Source organism: Ambystoma mexicanum, chromosome 8 (genome assembly GCF_040938575.1).
Source record: "Ambystoma mexicanum isolate Mex_15411 chromosome 8, UKY_AmexF1_1, whole genome shotgun sequence".
In the NCBI taxonomy this organism is placed as follows: Eukaryota; Metazoa; Chordata; class Amphibia; order Caudata; family Ambystomatidae; genus Ambystoma; species Ambystoma mexicanum.
This window is the reverse complement of record NC_090929.1, coordinates 1,300,510,622-1,300,528,292: the sequence shown is the minus strand read 5'-3', so window position 1 is coordinate 1,300,528,292 and position 17,671 is coordinate 1,300,510,622. Positions and strand designations below refer to the sequence as shown.

The 17,671-nt window shown below is 44.2% G+C and overlaps 1 protein-coding gene across 2 annotated transcripts in view; it reads left to right on the top strand.

Moving 5' to 3' along the window:
• INPP5A (inositol polyphosphate-5-phosphatase A) overlaps nucleotides 1-17,671 on the top strand; it is a 3,154,590-nt gene that overhangs the window by 1,829,735 nt on the left and 1,307,184 nt on the right. For both annotated transcript variants that reach the window (XM_069611412.1, XM_069611413.1), the window contains exon 8: nucleotides 11,287-11,406. In XM_069611412.1, coding sequence (XP_069467513.1) covers nucleotides 11,287-11,406 — 120 coding nt within the window. The remainder of the gene's footprint in view (nucleotides 1-11,286; nucleotides 11,407-17,671) is intronic.

Below are 17,671 nucleotides of genomic sequence, written 5' to 3'. Positions count from 1 at the left end.
AGGGTTGTAGGAGGAGAATATATTGGAGAGTAGTGGGAGTAGAAAATGGGGAGAGTAGTAGCGAGGGGAGTGGAGGGTATTAGAAGTTGAGGTAGAGTAGCAGTAGACTGAAGAACATTGGAGTGACAGAGAGAGAGAGAGAGAAATAGGAGTGGGAGGAAGGGAAGGAAGAGAAAGGGAAAGGAAGAAAACACCAGGGTGAGCAGTACAAGAGTGTGTGAGGTAATGAACAAGTGAGGCATGTGTGAGTGGAAGGCACCACTTCTTAAGACTATCCGTCTTGTTGGACCCTGGGCTAGAATCCACCTACGAATCCCTCGAGGGTGTAAAACAGATAAAGCAATGGAGTGAAGGCCCTTCACCAGTAGTCAGCCAGATTTCTAGTAGTAGGAGTTACCTATCTCTAGTGAACACCTTGGGATTTAGGGATGCCTGAGCTAGGAATGGATAATCCCAGTGGAGATGAGAAAGAGGGGAACAGCTAGTCCCTACTCAAATATTTTAATAAAATCCCTTAAACTGTCTTTGAGAGTGGGTGTTTTCTTGTGGCCATATGTGACATGTGGTGTCATTGTAGAATCAGTCAGACCCTGGTATACAGGTCATCGATGTTAAGGATAGTGAGACTGGATAAGATTGCCCGGGTCACCACTAGAGCCAACCATAAGGGCAACGGGTTGTAACCAGTTTGGAGACATAGAGGTGTGGGGCATGGCCCTAGTCAAGACAGGGCAGAAGGTGGAAGTACCAAGAGGGATATATGGCTGATTGCTCCCGAATCAGGATTTGCCCATACACAGTCCCTGGAATTGAGAGTCAGAATCACTGACAGGAGGTACTGTGGAGAGATGAAGGCAGCCCTTTTTAACCTGAGATATCTTGGCTTATGATAAGAAGCGGCCAACCTATTGCCCAACTGCACTGTGAAAGGATATTGATTCCAGAGATTGAAGAAGTGAAATATCTTGATGATACCTAGAGGGCTGAAGCCGGGCTTGCGTAAATGACCAAGGGCCAGAGGGAATACTTCCGTTCCCTAGGAGGCCCAGTCCTTGCATCAGTGGAGTTTACAGAATCCCACAGAACAGATCCTCTTCAAGAACAAAAGAAAGAGGGAGGGTTTTTTCCCACACTAGTTGCGCCACAAAAAAAGCCCTTATTGCAGACTTATTTGAATCAGATGACCATGAATCAAACGTGAATGTTGAATTCTTTATTTGATGGCCGTTTTGTGATTACACATGTTTCGGCACATTCATGTTCCTTTTTCAAAACAGGGCTTGTCTTGATTAGTCAATACATTCATAGAATTTGGTACAATGTGACATTATTTGCATGTCACCAACAAATGTATATTAAAGTAAACCAAAATATTTGCAACAAGATGCATAATGAAAGGAAAATTACATACCCACACAGCATTGTTTCCAAATGTCATATGTCCATGAAGTAAATAGTTGTGGAGCAATTGCACATAGTTGCAGAATTGTGTACAGACATATAAGCACAGAGATGTAAGATGGGGGATCGGGTAGGATGATTTTGGGGTTTGTTGGTAAAGAGACATATCATCATGGAAAAAACGAAGTGGAAAAAGAGAAAGAGAAAAAGAAAAAATGTAAGGATAAGAAAAAGTCCATAAGCAAATGTGCATTATCATATTATTATTTCCTACTTTGAATTTGACTAAGAATTATTTTAAATAATTCTAAAACGGTGCACCTTCTTTTCTGTTTCTTAAAAACGTTCTAGAATACAAAACATAATAATCTCATTGTCGTATTTTCCATTTTAGATTCAAATTGCTAGTAAATCCCCTAGACATGGTTGTTATTATTCTATCACGAAGGTTATCTGCATTAATCATGACATTGTTGCTGTGAAGTAACATATGAAAAAATTCAAATGCCACAACAATGGAAAAATGGGAAATGATCAAGGTGCTTGTTTACCTCTTACCCTTCCTGTTGCCAGCAACAAGCGTCTTTCGCCGTCTTTCCACAATGGTGGAAAAATGTCATGGGTTATATCCCGCCTGGAGTGTGACAAACGTACATATTAAGCTTTTATCAACTTCCCACAATCATAAGAACATTGTTTAGTACACAATACTATATTTGATTTCCCTCCTTTTAGCCCCACTCTGAATATCTAATGTTTAGTGGTCCGGAAGGTAGGCAACCCTAAATTCTATGAATGTATTGACTAATCAAGACAAGCCCTGATTTGAAAAAGGCACATGAATGTGCCGTAACACGTGTAATCACAAAAGGGCCATCAAATAAAGAATTCAACAACATTCACATTTGATTCATGGATATTTGATCCAAATAAGTCTGCAAAAAAGTCTTTTCTTGTGGCTCAACTAGTGTGGGGAAAAAACCCTCACACTTTCTTATCTTCACACGGAGTAGAAGGACTCTGTCTCTGTTTTTTCCACACCCATGCAACATTTGTTCTTGAATTGAAAAACATTTGGTCGCGCAGGTCTCAATCTTGATATCACTAAAAAGTTCCTCAACCTGAAGAGACTCTTCAAGAACAAGTTCATAATAAAATGATCTCTGAAGCTGAGAGCTGAACCTTGAAGATCCTCATTTCTTTAGCAGAAGGGGACTTCTACACCGAGGGGAGATGGTACCAATTATTACCAGGTCTTAGTCACTAAGCAATTCCAGGAGGTGGTGATGAAGTTAGCATACTCCTACCGGATTCCTTAATATATATATCAGTTCTTTTCTAACTTGACGTTTGGATGATAGCTTCATCTCTGGGTCTCCCTCTGCTGGGCTTGGACCCTTCTTCTCTGGCATCACTCCTGTGGGTTCTCTCTTGCCGTTTCTTAACTTTTGCTTTCACTTTTCTCAATCTTGGGGTGACAGCATTTCACTGTTGGATCCCCCTCTGGTGGGCTTTGACCCCTCTCTATTCTTAGTCTCCCTTCACTGGGTTCACTGTGGCTCTCGATCGGGGTGATAAGGGCTCATCCATGGTCCCTCTCTTCTGGGCGCTGAACCCTCTGTGTTTTTGCTTTGTCACCCCGAGTGGGACGGGTATGCCCAGACGTGGGTCCCGTGCCTGCTGGGCCTAGAGACCCAAGCTACTCCTCACTAATGAGCCCCAACAAGGGCGAAACATGTTTGGGGATGCTTGTGGTCTCGTGCAGAAGGGATGTGACCTAGCAGTTCGGGCTGGACTGCCCCTTTTGGGGTGGGGCCAAGCCTGATTTGCATATGGTCTTTCCCCTTCTGTAATGGCTTGGCAGGCGAAGAACGATGGTCTGGAGGGTTGCCCCGAGCAATGCCAGTGGTTTTGATTCAGTCTAAACCTTCCAGCCATCACCTCTTTGTTTTTGCTGAACCCTCTGTACCTTCAATGTTCTCTTTTTACACAATTCAACAGTTTTGGGATTCACTTCCCTTTCTTTCACAGTGCTTTTAGATCAAAGTCTTTCGATTGTACAGGGATTTTGCTTGACCCTCTGTATGACCACATTGACCTGTTTCACTGGCCCTCCTTTGGCCTTCTGGTAATCATATTTTCTCTCAGATGGGGATCGACCAGAGTCTCTTGAGTTAGCACCCACATGGTGCCGGTTTCCCCCTGTTGCTGGTCTCCCCTTCACACTTTTGCAGTTCATTCAAAGTTTGTTGAACATGGTTCAAACTTGCCACTCCTGCCATTCTCACTCAAGACAACCCGGTTCTTATCAGTTCTCCCCTAGACTCACCTGCTGTGATGAACCGCTTGGCTTTTGGCTTCCCTGGAGTCGAGGCAGGTACTGAGGGTGTGGGAGATTGCCCCCTCCTGCTAATCAGCATACTCTTGCCCCTTCTACTGTTAACAGCTGCTGCAGGACACCTGTGCTATTGTTCAGTGTCTTAGGCTCTCTTCCACAAAGGTTCAGCGGATCTGGGACAAAAAGGGCAAGATCAGTTCTTTCCTTTCCACCCTCTCGATTCCTGCCGCCTTTCTCTTTCTCTTGAACTGCCACATGGTAGCCTTCTCATCGTACTGTCTGCCGTGCTTGTCTTGCTCGTACTGCGCTCTCTTGCTCCACCTTTTATCCCTGTGGGGAAAAGGTAGGGCCGACAGTTGAGTGTGATTTGAGTCAATTGCCTGACTTTGCCTGACCCTCGGGTTGGGACATGTCAACGGTTTAGTTGGCCCTTTCTTCATTTAAACAACACACGCACTTCCTGCGCACAAAAGAACGCAGAGGCAATAGATGCGGGGACTAGAATCTTGCATTGCGGTACGGAATTTACTTTTATCTTTCGTTGCTCGGAGTTGATTAATATGTGAGCCTTTTGCTCCTGGAGTGTTTTTCGATGTATTTTTTGTCAAGTGGCTAAGCACACCACCTGACATATAATACAGCTCTGTCGCTATCTCCCAGATCGTCCGAAATGGAAGTGACACCTATCTTCTATTTACAGCCTGAATTACGCAGCTAGAGCAGACCCTAAAAGGAAAAAGTATAAGGTAATCTCTCTGCCTGCCCCTAGGCATAATATTCACTGGCAAATAATCTTCTTGCTTTGATACTTGGTCTCATGATTCGATTCATGTCTTGCAGAAACCCACTGCAAAAAGCACCAGAACTCGTCTCTTTAGGTACCAGATGCTTACATGCCCAGTAATTTTTTGGATCTTTTCTTGGTTTTGTTTTCGAATAGGATATTAGGGTGAACATCTTTGTGCAGCCAACTTGCACTGGTTTCCCCGCATGGCACATAGCTCTATAAAAGGTCATCATTCGTTTTTGAGCTTTCATAGCATGCAATCTCTCCATTTTATGTTTTGTGAACAGGAATTGGTGATTGGATTACATGTTTTACACAGCGTTTTTTCTACACAAATTGGAAGTCATACGAGTGAATGCAATTATAAGACACACCTTGGGTGCTACCCAGGAATCCTTTTTACCATGCCAGGCACAGGACCCTGTAGTTATCACATTGTGCACCTGAGTCTGAACAATGCCGTGAATCTTTAATGGGGCTCATGACCCCCTTTGTTCATCTTTTTTTTTTTTTTTTGTTTCTATGTTGGTTCTACCACATGGCTTTATCATGATTTGTCCCTGGTCGGATGAATTGCTTTCTACCTCACCTATGGTAATGTATTGTTTTTATATGATTTGGTTTGAAAATCTGTTTGATGTTATCTCCTGCCTTTGTCCCTTTGACTACTCTCCCTCGTTGACAATATACACTTCATTTTTTTTGGACATATTGCAACAATGTTTTGCTTATGTTTGCCCATTTATTAGATGTGTTATAACTGTATTTCTGAAAAATGTTATGGAACATGCAATGTTGTTCTTGGTTTTGTGTTTTGGTAATGCACAGTCTTGCCTTGAGAAAGACCTTCTTTGGTCGAAACACGTGTCGACAGACTTGTTCTATTCTCATGCAGAGGAATACAATATAAAATTTCGTGAAAAACAATATTGTCTGAGTCAATATATCATTTACAGCAACTATGCAATTCATCTAGGTGTATTTTTTAACCTCCACACAAGCAGCGCATGGAATCTGTGGAACTATCCCTTTTTCCTTGCATTTCCTTAAGAACATTCACCAATCATTCTTTGGGTCTGATGCCCATCTCGTCAATGGTATGACCCAGATAGGCGAAACTGAGCACCTTTATTTGACATGTAGACATTTTCACAGTTAATCCTTTCTCATGCAACACACTCAAAACTGCTTGCACTCTTTGATCGTGCTTTTTTTGTTTCTCCCCGACACCTAAATTGCCTCTTGAAAACAGTTTACCCCCACTAAACTGCTGAAAACTATTAGCATCAGAAGTTTAAAAAACAGCTGCCGCAGATGCCAATCCGAAGGGCATTCGGCAGAACATGTATGCACCAAAAGGGGTATCAAAGGATGTGAAACAGCATGACAATACATATAGCTCAATCTGGTGATAGGCCGAGGACAAGTCAAAGGTTGAAAACCATGCTGACTTCCTTGTTATTGTTATTGTTATCTTGCATTTATATAGCGCCTTATATACCATTGGTATGGTCTGAAGGCGCTGGTAGGTTGAACGCCCTTGGGAACCGAAGTTCATATCAGTAGAGAGAGTAGAAAGAGTCAAAAGGGTGCGTGTGGGCACCGGGTATGTGTGCAGCTCGTGCGGTATCCGTGTAATAGCTGCATTCTAGCGGTAGGTGTGTTGGTTTGTGAGGTAAGGAGTATGTGTTTGTTCTGGCAGGAATTATCCAGAACGGATTTGGCTGCGTTAGGCCTGAGGAGAACGCCTGGCTGGGGGGTTTGTTACCAGCAGTGATTACTTAGAATGATGTGGAGTGAGCCCAGATGTTGGCCTTGAGGTCACGGAGGTCTACACACATCCTTAAACCGCCATCTTGCTTCCTTGCCAAAACTACCACCGACAACAATTCTGAGGCATCAATAGCCACAATCAACTGTCAACTTGCCTAACTCAGCTTTCAGTCCCTCACGCGCCATCACTGGTAAATTCCTGACCCTGTGCGCAATTGGCTTCACCCCTCTCTTCAACACTATCTTGTGCACAAAGCCTTTAATTAATTTCCCCAACTCGTCTCAAAACACACACAGGTACATTTGTCAGCTGACATGGGCCTTTCCACATCCAGACACAGAATTGGAACGCTCCTTCCTGAGCACATTTGGATGTCCAACGCAGCTTGTTCATCCCGCCCCAGCACACTTGCTCCCTTGTGTGCAAAATACAGCTTACCCCTGGTGAACCTGCCTCTGAATTGGATATTGGCCCATTGTTATCCCAGAACTTTGATTGGGGCTTGCCCATTGGTGCTTGGTTTTATGTCAGGAAGGAAATGTGTTTCCACTGACTTCTTGGAAGTATCCTCATAATGTTTGGGAGCCACCATTGTATAGGTTGACACCGAATCCACCATAATTTCGATATGTGTGCCATTTACCTTCACCATGCTCCACAGCCCTTTCTTTCCCTCTACTCGCACATGGAGTATCACTCTCTCTTCCATATCCGGGTCCTGTCACTCCACAGCGCCTGCATTCCGACGCTGCTGCAGGACTCTTTGCCCCTGTGGTGTGACTGCCCCAACCACAACGGTTGCAGTTCCTTTTGTTTCTTCCACCAATGTTGGCTCTTGCTCCTGTTTGCCCATCTAGTCTGGGTTTATTCGGCCTGCCTCCCTCATTTCTCTTGGTCGGATTTACTGCTTGTATAGTTTTCCCTCCACCTTTGATGGGTGCTGCATCCTAAGGGTCATTGCCTGGATGTTCTTGGCAGATTCCTCAATAGCCTTGGCCAGTTCCAATGTCTTCTACAAAGGTGAGTCTGTGTTGATCCACAGCTGTTCTCTTATTTTGGCATTGCATTCCCCATCATAATGGGGTCCTTTATGTACTCATCTAAGGTCCCGGTGAAATGGCACGTATGAGTGTCCTTAGGGCGGTAACATAGCTGTCAATGGACTCCTCAGCACCCTGCATTCTTAAAAGTGGTAACTCCCTAGCACAACATTGAGCTGTTTCCAAAATGTTTTGGGAGCTTCTTAAGGGCCAGCTCATATTCACTGACAACATTTTCACCTTCTCCACCTGCTTGCACAACAACTTCATCGCCAGGTAAATGCCTAAATATGCGCTGGCCCTCTGTCCCTAGGCAATTCAACCAGGCTGCTTTCTTTTGGTCATCGCTGTAGTTGTCTCCCTCAGCTGCCCTAAAGTAAAGTTTAAACAAATTCAACCATAACTCCAAGGAAATGGATGTCTCACCTGGGGTCGCACGGAAGAAAGGGGATGCCCTGGCCTGGATGCGTTGCATGATGCTGCAAATCAGTTGCTTCAAGTTCCAGTCACAAGCACTGATGTAGTACCTCATTTGGCTTGCAGGTGGGAATAGTGTGGTAGAGCTGGACCCCCATAGGTGAGGAGCTATTGCACACTCGAGCTACTACCCGTGCATATTCTGTAGCGTCAGGCCCACCTCCTCATATTTGAAGTTGATTGCTGGCACTCCGGAGCCCATTCTTGCCCTGTGGTGGCCGCCAGCCAGTTCAGTGGCCTCTTCCCAGGACTCCTGTGGCCCCACTGAGAGAGGGCCGCACCTGAGGAGACACTGAGTGCTGCAGTTGTCTCCTAGCATGGAGGTAGCTGCCCAACATCCAGGATGTAGGGGTGCCTAAATCCTCATTGCCAAAATGTGGTGATGGCGCGGGGGAGAGGAAACACTGAGACAGGTAAGTTTTACTCAAGCACACAGTAACGGTCCGCACGGACCCTATTGTAAAATGCACATTCCACGTTCTGCTAGGCACAGGCACGCCCCTTTAGAAGATCACCACAAAATGTTAGAAAATATCCATGTGTAGCCCAGATGATCTTTGGCCTGGCCCGCTGTCTGGTCTTTTCCACCATGCCAGGGGGCGCCACTAGATAATACACCCTCCAGGACCATTTGCAAGGGAAAATCATGTTAAGCAACCTACATCACTAACAGGAGATGGGCTACATCCTGTGCTCATAGCTTTGCTCTATAACCAACAAACACACCACAGTCGGATAGCATTTTGCCCCAAAGGGAACTCTGTTTTTGGAGTGATGAACAGATGGTTGTTAGAATGATACACCGTTTCCCAAACCTCCCTCAGTATTAATTGCTCAGGTCTGTCTGCTGAATCACTACCTAGACTGCTGTCACTCCCTCAAAGGAGTCACTATAGGCCCTCCTAGAAAAGCACTCAGAGGAGGACTACGTTGCCTTCATTCAATACTTGCTGTGGATGTCCCACAAATGTTGAGCTAGAAGCTAGCTTTTACAGAGATCCAATCTATGTGTAGCGTCTATGGCAGGCAACCTCACCCTGTACACTCTTGACGCCTGCAAAGGTTATTACTGTCATGATACACCCCAGGTAGTCTTGCAGTATACCTGACCTTATGCTGGTTCCCCTGAGTCCCATCTCTATATAAGTATACACGCATCTAGAAGGCTGCTTTCTCTGACACATAGTCATTTCACTATGTTTTGGCCCATTACCTTTGGTGGTTGTTGTCCTATTACTAAGGCTTTAGGGAGCGGTACCTTCACTTTATTTCTCTGCACCTAAGTGCTCACTGACCGGTTCAGGGCAGGTACTGTCTCAGAGTAGGCACCTCTCTTCATCACGGGGACGTTTGTGGCTGTCCCTGAAGCCCCATCTCCACCTGTCTCACCCAGGACAGCTTGTCAATGCGCATGCTAGTGCACGTTATCCTCTCCTCCTCACAGCCCACCTCAAACGCTGTTCCCCCTGCTGGAAGGACCTGCTGGCATCATGCCAGGACTGCACACCACAGCAGCCCCAGTGTTATAAACCTGGTGCTGAACCCCCCAACAGGCAAACACCTACCTGGGTAGAGCAAGTTCCTGTGCTAATTTCAGTGGCATGTCACGGTTGTCACAGCTCTGTGACCATGCTGCCACTGCTCACGCAGGGCTCAAGGTTTCTTGCTAGCCAACAAGGAGAGCACACAGCACTTCAGCAGCTGGCACTACTAAGATGAACTTTCTTCCTCCTGCCCAGGGTGCATCTGCCAGCCTGCCTCCGACATTTCCACTGGTGCCTGCTGCTCCCTTCTCTCCGGTGATGTTCCTCCCTCTCTGACCTATGCCCTGCTGAATGACACAGACAGTGTTTCACCAGCTGCCCCACCTGACTCATGGTGGCCCCCTGCTGATCTTCCACCGGCTGTTGCCCCACTTCCCTCAGGTTCACAGGACCCTGCTTTTAGCTCTATGGGGTGTGCACTCACTGTCGGCTCTCCTCGCCCAGCCCCGGTCTTGCTCTGTCGCAGGTCCGGTGTTGCGAGCTGCCTGAGGTATCTGCCCACACAAAGGAAATGTTCTTCCTTGACTTTTCTGGTCTCTTCCCTCTTGTCTCCTTCCTTTTGCTTTCCAACCGTTATAATGTATTTATTCTTCCTTTGGCTCCCTTCCATCCTGCCCGTGACAACGGGGGGGAGCGGCGGGGGGGGGGGAATCCAACCCTTAATATAACACCAGCATTCCCTGCATCCCCTTGGAGAAAGCATGGCCGACCTCTGCCCAGTAAACACAATATATCGGCACCAATCATACACTAAATAAACCGTGTCCCATTAAACTCAGTCTGTGCACTTTTATTTTGACTGTATCCCTAAACTGTAATGGCCCTATTTGGGTCAGGGGCTACACATGTGTAAGAATTTACTTCATCATTTCACTTTAGCCCTCGCCGTGCTAAAGAGAGCTCTTAGCAATGCCAGCTGCTCAACTTTAGAAAGTCCCTACCTTTATTCCAATTAGCAATATATATATATATATATATATGTAATAATACCCTTCAGTTGCCCAACATCCTCTATCCTTGTGAAAAAGGTGACAGGGAACCCTACATGCCGTCCATTACCCCCCAAATGTACACAGTGTGCCTCATGATGACTCTGGCAGTAGCCGTGCTGGTAAATACTGGCACGGTTGCCGCCGGAGTCATGAATTTCCCAGCTCCCGTCAATGTGCAATTACCAGGGCATTACAGCCGGAAAAAATTGACTCAATGGAAATGTGGAGGACGGATGCACCGGCACCATTCATGAATGGTGCCGGTGCATCCGTCAAGGGCTGAAGGCACCCGCTCGCAGAACTCGTAGTTTGCCAGTCCGGAAACAACGGTACCGGTAAGCTTACCGGTACGTTTGTTTTCGGACTGGCAAACTTGTAATGAGGCCCAGTAAGTTAGGGCTGGAAACATGCTGGCCCTGTCTTCACAGTCCCTTTACCCACCTCTGTTGAAAGATTAAGGAGGGGGTCATAGTCATCATGAGAGCTATTATTGTTATTATTATAATGCCGTTGAAGTGGCTATAACTTTCTGAGTCGGAATTTAAGATCTATTTAGTGTACTCGTTCCAAGAAATTCCTTAAACATAAGTTGCCCTGTACGTGTAATGACTTTAATCAGACTATGCGTTCGTCTATGTATTATTTGGACACATGACACTATCTTGACATTGTTAATGCAACTCATTCTCCATTGAGGAGATCCTGTAAAACTGCACGTATTGTTCATTGGCTGATGCTAACTGCACAAAAGAGATGGAATAGGTTTCTTCTGAAACACACCTCGGATTGTGACCTATGTGATATGAAAATGTTGCTGGGAGCAGTGTGTCATTGCAGAACATGCTGTTACGTCACGCGATGTGCCCCTTGCTTAAAGCACATGCCACTGCCTTGAATTGTTCTGTGACTCCTATGTTTTGTTCTTTCTGCCAGTGCCTTTGACTTGGTAAACATCCATCTCTTCCACGATGCTTCCAATGTAATTGCTTGGGAAACAAGTCCATCGCCCTACTCAGGAACACGACAGAAGGCGCTAAGCTATGTGCTTAACAGGTAAGTGTTCTAGAGCCATCGGCTCTATTTGTGATCATACCTAACTTCTTAGGGCTTGAAAGGTGATAAAAAAAAAACACCGTAGAAAACAAATGCACTGTATAGATTCTGTTTTAGTATTTTAGAGTACACAGAAGGGCACAATGTTATCCAATTTGTTGTTCCAAATTTGCCTGCAATTACAAACAAATGACATTTTGTATTATGAAGAAATGTATTTCCATTCTTATCTCTGCTTCAATATATGTATGCGAGTACATGTTATAGTGCTGTACAACGTAAGCCTAACCGTTCCCACTGGAATACCCTGTAAGTGTGAATTTTGTACCATCTAGACATTCAGAGCGTGTAGCACTGCTTCTCACTTGGTTGTCACATGGTCCTCGATCTGACCTCTCTTTTCCTCAATACACAGGACATTACAGCATTCAGACTGTGTACTAACTCAACCGGTTCTTTAATTTTTACCACGCCCATAGCCTAAATATCCCGTGCATACATTGAAAGGGACAAAGGGGCAGGTGTTTTTATTCTATTGGCCACGTAATATGGAAGATTTATCCTCCATAAATCTAAAATTCACCTACACAGATGCTCTTCGTGGCATGTGTCAAACTCCACCTTTCCATCCCAATTTCCTTTTTAATCCTCTCTGCGCATCTCAGGAATGGTGTCCAGGGGGAGGACACGCTCTCGGCAAGTTTCACTATTCCAGGAATTGCTCATGACCTCACACCTTTAATCCCCCTCCCAATGAAGCATTGCACAGTCACTTCTTTTTCACCTGTTCTTTTGCCATCTGTATTCCTGACTTCAGCTCCTTTGCTGCCATGTCAGCATTCAAGTCATGTGTTCTGTGATCTTGGATCTAGCTTCCTGCTATGCAGCAGCGATCTCTCTGGCTTATAGTTTTAGCTGGTATGTTTGAGACCTGCTTTATCACCAACTGTATTCAATTGCTGCCGGACATTACGGGCGAGCTGATCACTAGCTGTCCTTGTCAAAACTAGCTTTTAAGATCAATTTTAAATCCAGTTTATCTTTTGAACAAATGTAACATTGGTTCTACCGAGGGGGGACAATTTAAAATCACAGGCGTCACAACAGATGCCCTGGCCTCAAAAGATGATGGCTGGTCTGTAATAAATACTGGTGTTAAAAAGATCAAATTGTATAGCTCTATCAAGTGTGGAAACTTGTTCTTACCAAATGTATTGTGGTAAATATATCCAGTTTTGGGAAAATAGAAGCTATGGCCATAGGAAATATCCGGTCCTGAAGAAGGCTGGACAGTCAATAAAATGTGTTTGTGCCGTAATGTATGTTGGCCTGGCTGGAAATTCAATACAACGCTGTAGCAATTTGTTTGGTCTCTGCTCTTAATGTACTTCAGGGTGTGCTATAAATGGATGTAGACCATTTGCTTTATGAAAGAGGTCTGACCAATCAACCCTAATGAAATAGGGAGTTCAATTGAAGGATGTATTGCAAAAGGATGTGTATTGTCTATAGAGAATGGCATTGGTTGCATGTATGGACGTGGTCATCTTGTGAGGACGTAAGGTTTATTGTACTGTGTACATACTTAGATTGTGTTAACAAATAAGTTGTGCACTATTTTTGTGTTTGACATTTTGAAGACACTAACTTTTTTCTATTAAAACTGTGATATATTGCTCAAATAAATTGATGCTTGATATGTATATGCATGTGGAAACATTGTGTTGATGTTACTTTTGTGTTATTTCCTCCCATGATATTAATATCCCCAGTTTCCACTGGGGGTTAGTGAGAAATATTTGGGGGTGCTTACCCTAGTTTGCAAATATGGATCACCAACTGCAGCCTGGCTTTTAACTACTTCACTCTATGTCAGCATATGTTTGCCACATGCTCCATATCAAGTAACGCCCTGTAGGGATTCATTGCTTCGTGAGCACCAGAGGTCAATTAAGTTCGTAGTGTGCTTTACAAAATAAACGTAACAGCTCCAAGTGGAATAGTTGCGGCAGCAAAAATGCAACTTCTTACCACTGTGTGCCTCAATAAAAAAGGCAGCAGATTATCATGCTGAAAAAATAAATCTGTGGCAAGGAACAGAAGAATGATTTGAAGAAAGTATGATGCTTCTCCATCCAATTAACGTGTTGGGTAACATTTGTATTGCCTGACTTGAGTGAGTGAGCATGGGGCAACATTAATTACTCGAGTGTTGAGTTTTGGCTATTATGTGGCACTTAAGCACCTTCTATAGGCCAACATTATTCTAATGGAGTATAGTAGATAGGAGAGCAATGGGATGGGGGAAGGATACACTGCTTGTGGGTGTTGTGGGTCTTGTCTGGTGTTTGTTATTCATCCACTGATTGACTGCACATGGCCATGCTAATCCCTGTGGCCATTCCCACCTATTAGCTGCCTCTCCCTCCTAGAATCTCTTTGAGCTAGCTCTTTAAGCAGTAACATCAAACGGTGTGCCCTTTATGGGCCTCCATTGTTATTTCCTAGCACTCTTCTGAGAGATAATGGTTTGAATGCTCATCTAAATATGCTACGAGTGTAATAAAATGTCTTTAAAAAGTATGCCTTCTGCCACTTGATTTATATGCTTTGTGTGTCCTCACATATGTTCCTTCCACTGAATTTCTATTAACTATAAACATTGCAAAGCCATTGTTGTTGGCGTGTGTGTAAGTATTAGACAGGCATGTGTTAGTCCCTGCTATCATATGCCAAGGTACTCGCCCAATCTTTGAGTTGTTGCCTTATTATGGTCAGGTAGAACTATTATGGCTGTACCTGGAAAATGCCTGTCCCATGCCTCCACCAAAGCCGACTAATGATTGTTTTTCTTAAGTAGCACATTACTTGTGTGCTCTTCCTTAGACTCCTTTTTGTCTTGCTGCGTAATCTCGTTTATTCATAGAAATCAACGTTATGGATTAGGGCTTATCAGTTGGATTTAGTGGTTAAGTGCTACGTTTATGTGGTTAGTGGATAGGTTGAGGTTCAACGTTAGTAGCTTGGGGGTAAGGTTTGAGATTTGTGGCTTAGCGTGTGGGTGTGTTACCAGGATTACCGGCTATGGTATAGCATAAGACATTAATGTACGTAGGATAGGGGATATTGGGTACATGTAGTGTCTAGACTCTAGAGTTTGGTGACTTTGAGGTAATGGTTAGGTGTTAGAGTTCAGGAATAGTGGCTTGGGGTTAATATTGAGCCTTTTGGAAATAGGTTACATGGGTATTTTTTAGGGGTCAGATGCTAAGTTTATGGATGAGTGAGAGGGTTAATGCTTAGGGGCTAGTCTATGGGGGTTGTGGCTGGTTAAAGATCAGCGTCTATGGGTTTAGGTCAAGGATTAGGGCTTAACAATAAAATAAACGTCAATTTACAGGGGGAAAACATTTTGCTAATACAACTCAAGGGACACAGGTTCTCATCCCCCTATTGGGAGACTACGTGTCAGACTCAAACACCCTCAATTCAATCTATTTGACAATCCAATCTTGGATGGCACATAACTGGCGATGCGAAGCGGCGTCCCTGCGGCTGCCACAGCTCCTGTACTGGGATCAGAGGTATGCCTGCGGGTAGTTCCTTCCATTACCAGGATTACAGTACCTGGCATTCACACTCTTTACTGATTATGGCCTTATACCCACAGATCGCCATCTTTATTCTGTCCAGTTTTGGATCGTGTGTTTCTTCTGACGGCCATTGAAGATCACACACCTGATACTTACATAGTACTGTAAGCGATATTCAATCAACACTACAGCTAAGTCAATGCCTAGTCTGGGATGCTGAGGAAAACCCTTATTGATGTATTTTTATATCCAGTTCAGTACTCTGGATGACAACCCTTGTATAACACCCCCCTCTTAGAATCCCCCTGACCCCACTGAGCCAAGAAGTAGGTTTGTTTTGCAAATTAAAAGGTTTATTTGAAAATTTAAACAATATATATATATATCGCACTTCTATAAATAAATTGATAATGGATATTACACTTGTGAATATGAGCAGTAGTCAGCAAGAGGTAATTTATGAATATGAACAGAAGAATAAGGTGGGAAAGAATGCTTTATATGGTTCAAGGAAATGCAAGGTGGAATAAAATGCAGTACAGAAATAACTTGTTATGATTTTAGCAAAAGGTAATATGATCATTTTTTCTTTTGACAATTCACTCCCCCCCCCCTATGCAATACAAGAAATGGAAGGAGAGCACACAGTCTTCAAGAATCCCAACAAATCACACTTTATAATGTAATACACAGTTCCAGTTCTCCCAGCAAGCTTAGGGAAAACAGGGATGAGTTTTAAACACAGGCGAATTACTTCAATGTGGTTTGCAAGGAAGTGAAAAGGTGCTAAAATTGCTTTTAATTCCCTCTAGAGGTTCGGGGTAGGTGATGGCTACTTTATATTAGTTCAGGCTCACTTTAACAATACTCTATGAATGATTAGCAGATTGCAAACGAATTTTAGCAAAGAGAAGCAAAAAGCTGCTGATTTCTACAGATGAAGAAATCGGGCCAAATCGCGGTAAATTTCGATTACGGTAAAATTATAGGGAGTAGGAAGTAGGATACGGATTATTTAATAAAGGTAGATTTTCGGATTTAAAGTAAAACTCAAAATGACAGGTGACAGCTTGCAGCTGCAGAATTGACAGGTGACAGTTGTGCAGCGTTAAAAATGACAGATGACACGATTTCTAGGAGGCTGTTCTAATTAGGTTAAAATAGCTTGAATTAGATTATTTTAACTAAGAGATTGGGTTCTGCACAGTTCTGGCGGTACTCACAATATATTTTGGGCAGGAATGGGCCTCGCCACGGATCTGATCAGGTTTTGGACTGGACTCCGGTTCTGGTCTCGGCACTTCACAGTGATCTGGGTCAGCTCTCTGGATACAGCGGGTCAATCAGGCACCGGTTCTGCTCACAGCGGTCTGGGTCTCTGATTCTGCTCAAAGCGGTCTGGGTCAGCTCTCTGGATACAGCGGCCTGTGGTTCTCTGGATCTCTGGCAATTGTTCTTGGCAAAGAATTCAAACAGCTCGCCCGGCTGTGGAATAGTTTGCAAATGATTTTAAGGATGCTGAGGCCTGCTGAGAAGAGTTCTCAGTTTGTGGGTTTAGGCCCTTGCTTTAAGTTCTGAACTAAAGTTCTGGTCTTTGGAGATTGATGGATGTGAAGTCTGGAGTCTCCCGGCAGAGCGTCCCGCAGAAAATGGAATTGTCTGTCCTCTACCTGGGTTTTTGTGGCCCTTTTTATGTGTTTTGAAAATGGGTGTGTGCCTGGGCCTAGCTAAGCCTGCCCCTCTCACTTATCATTGGCCAAGCTTTCCTCTCTCCCTTGATTGGGGGGAAGAAATGGAGTGTCAGAGTGATGCTGTAGGTTTTATGGTCCGAGGAACCTCCCCTGGTCAAATTGCACACAAATCTATTTCTGATCTAAATACATATTTATCTATGTACCATTTTTCTCATATTATAGGTCCAGTTAACATATTTTCTGTAGCACCAAACCATCCGATCCCTGTCTTTGTACGATGTTGTGTCCACTGATGACAGAATTCTCCCCTTTTCATCCAGATAAAGACCTCTAAACCTTTCCAGATTTTACACAAATGTGCACCAGGGAGATGGGTTTCAGATGATAAAGTGTCAGATTTTTAACATGCATACATTTGGAGTGAGACCCTATTTTCTGCTAGCAACCGCCCAGAATACACCACAGGGTCCTAACGCCTCTTAAAACGTGCACAGAAAAATCACAAGAACAATGATATTAATTATATAATTTTGACCAGTCCGCATTATGCGTTATCTATCTTTTTAAAATTATGCTCTGGTCAAAAAGGGGTGTGGCTTCCCACATCACAGGGTGGAATAACTGGTTTATCCACTTCCCCCAAGCTCAGCTGCTAGCAGAAGCACTGCCCCTCCCAGTTTCCCCCAAGAGGAAGCCACTTTACGGCCCCCCCAATATAACATTTGCCTGAGCCAAAGAAGGCCCATTGTTCAATTTCCTGCAGTCCCCAGCTGCCACTCCCCTTTCAATCAACAGGGCCATGTGACCTCCTTTTTGTGGGGCAGCAGAATGCAGCCAGGCCTGGGAACACAGCTGTTGATCCAGTTTCAACTCCCGTCGGGGGTAGTTGTCAGGCAGAATCCAGTTTCATTAAGCCAGGTTTCAGCTAAATGTCACTTTTTGTTCCCAGTTTTCTACATTCAAATCAAACTGACAATT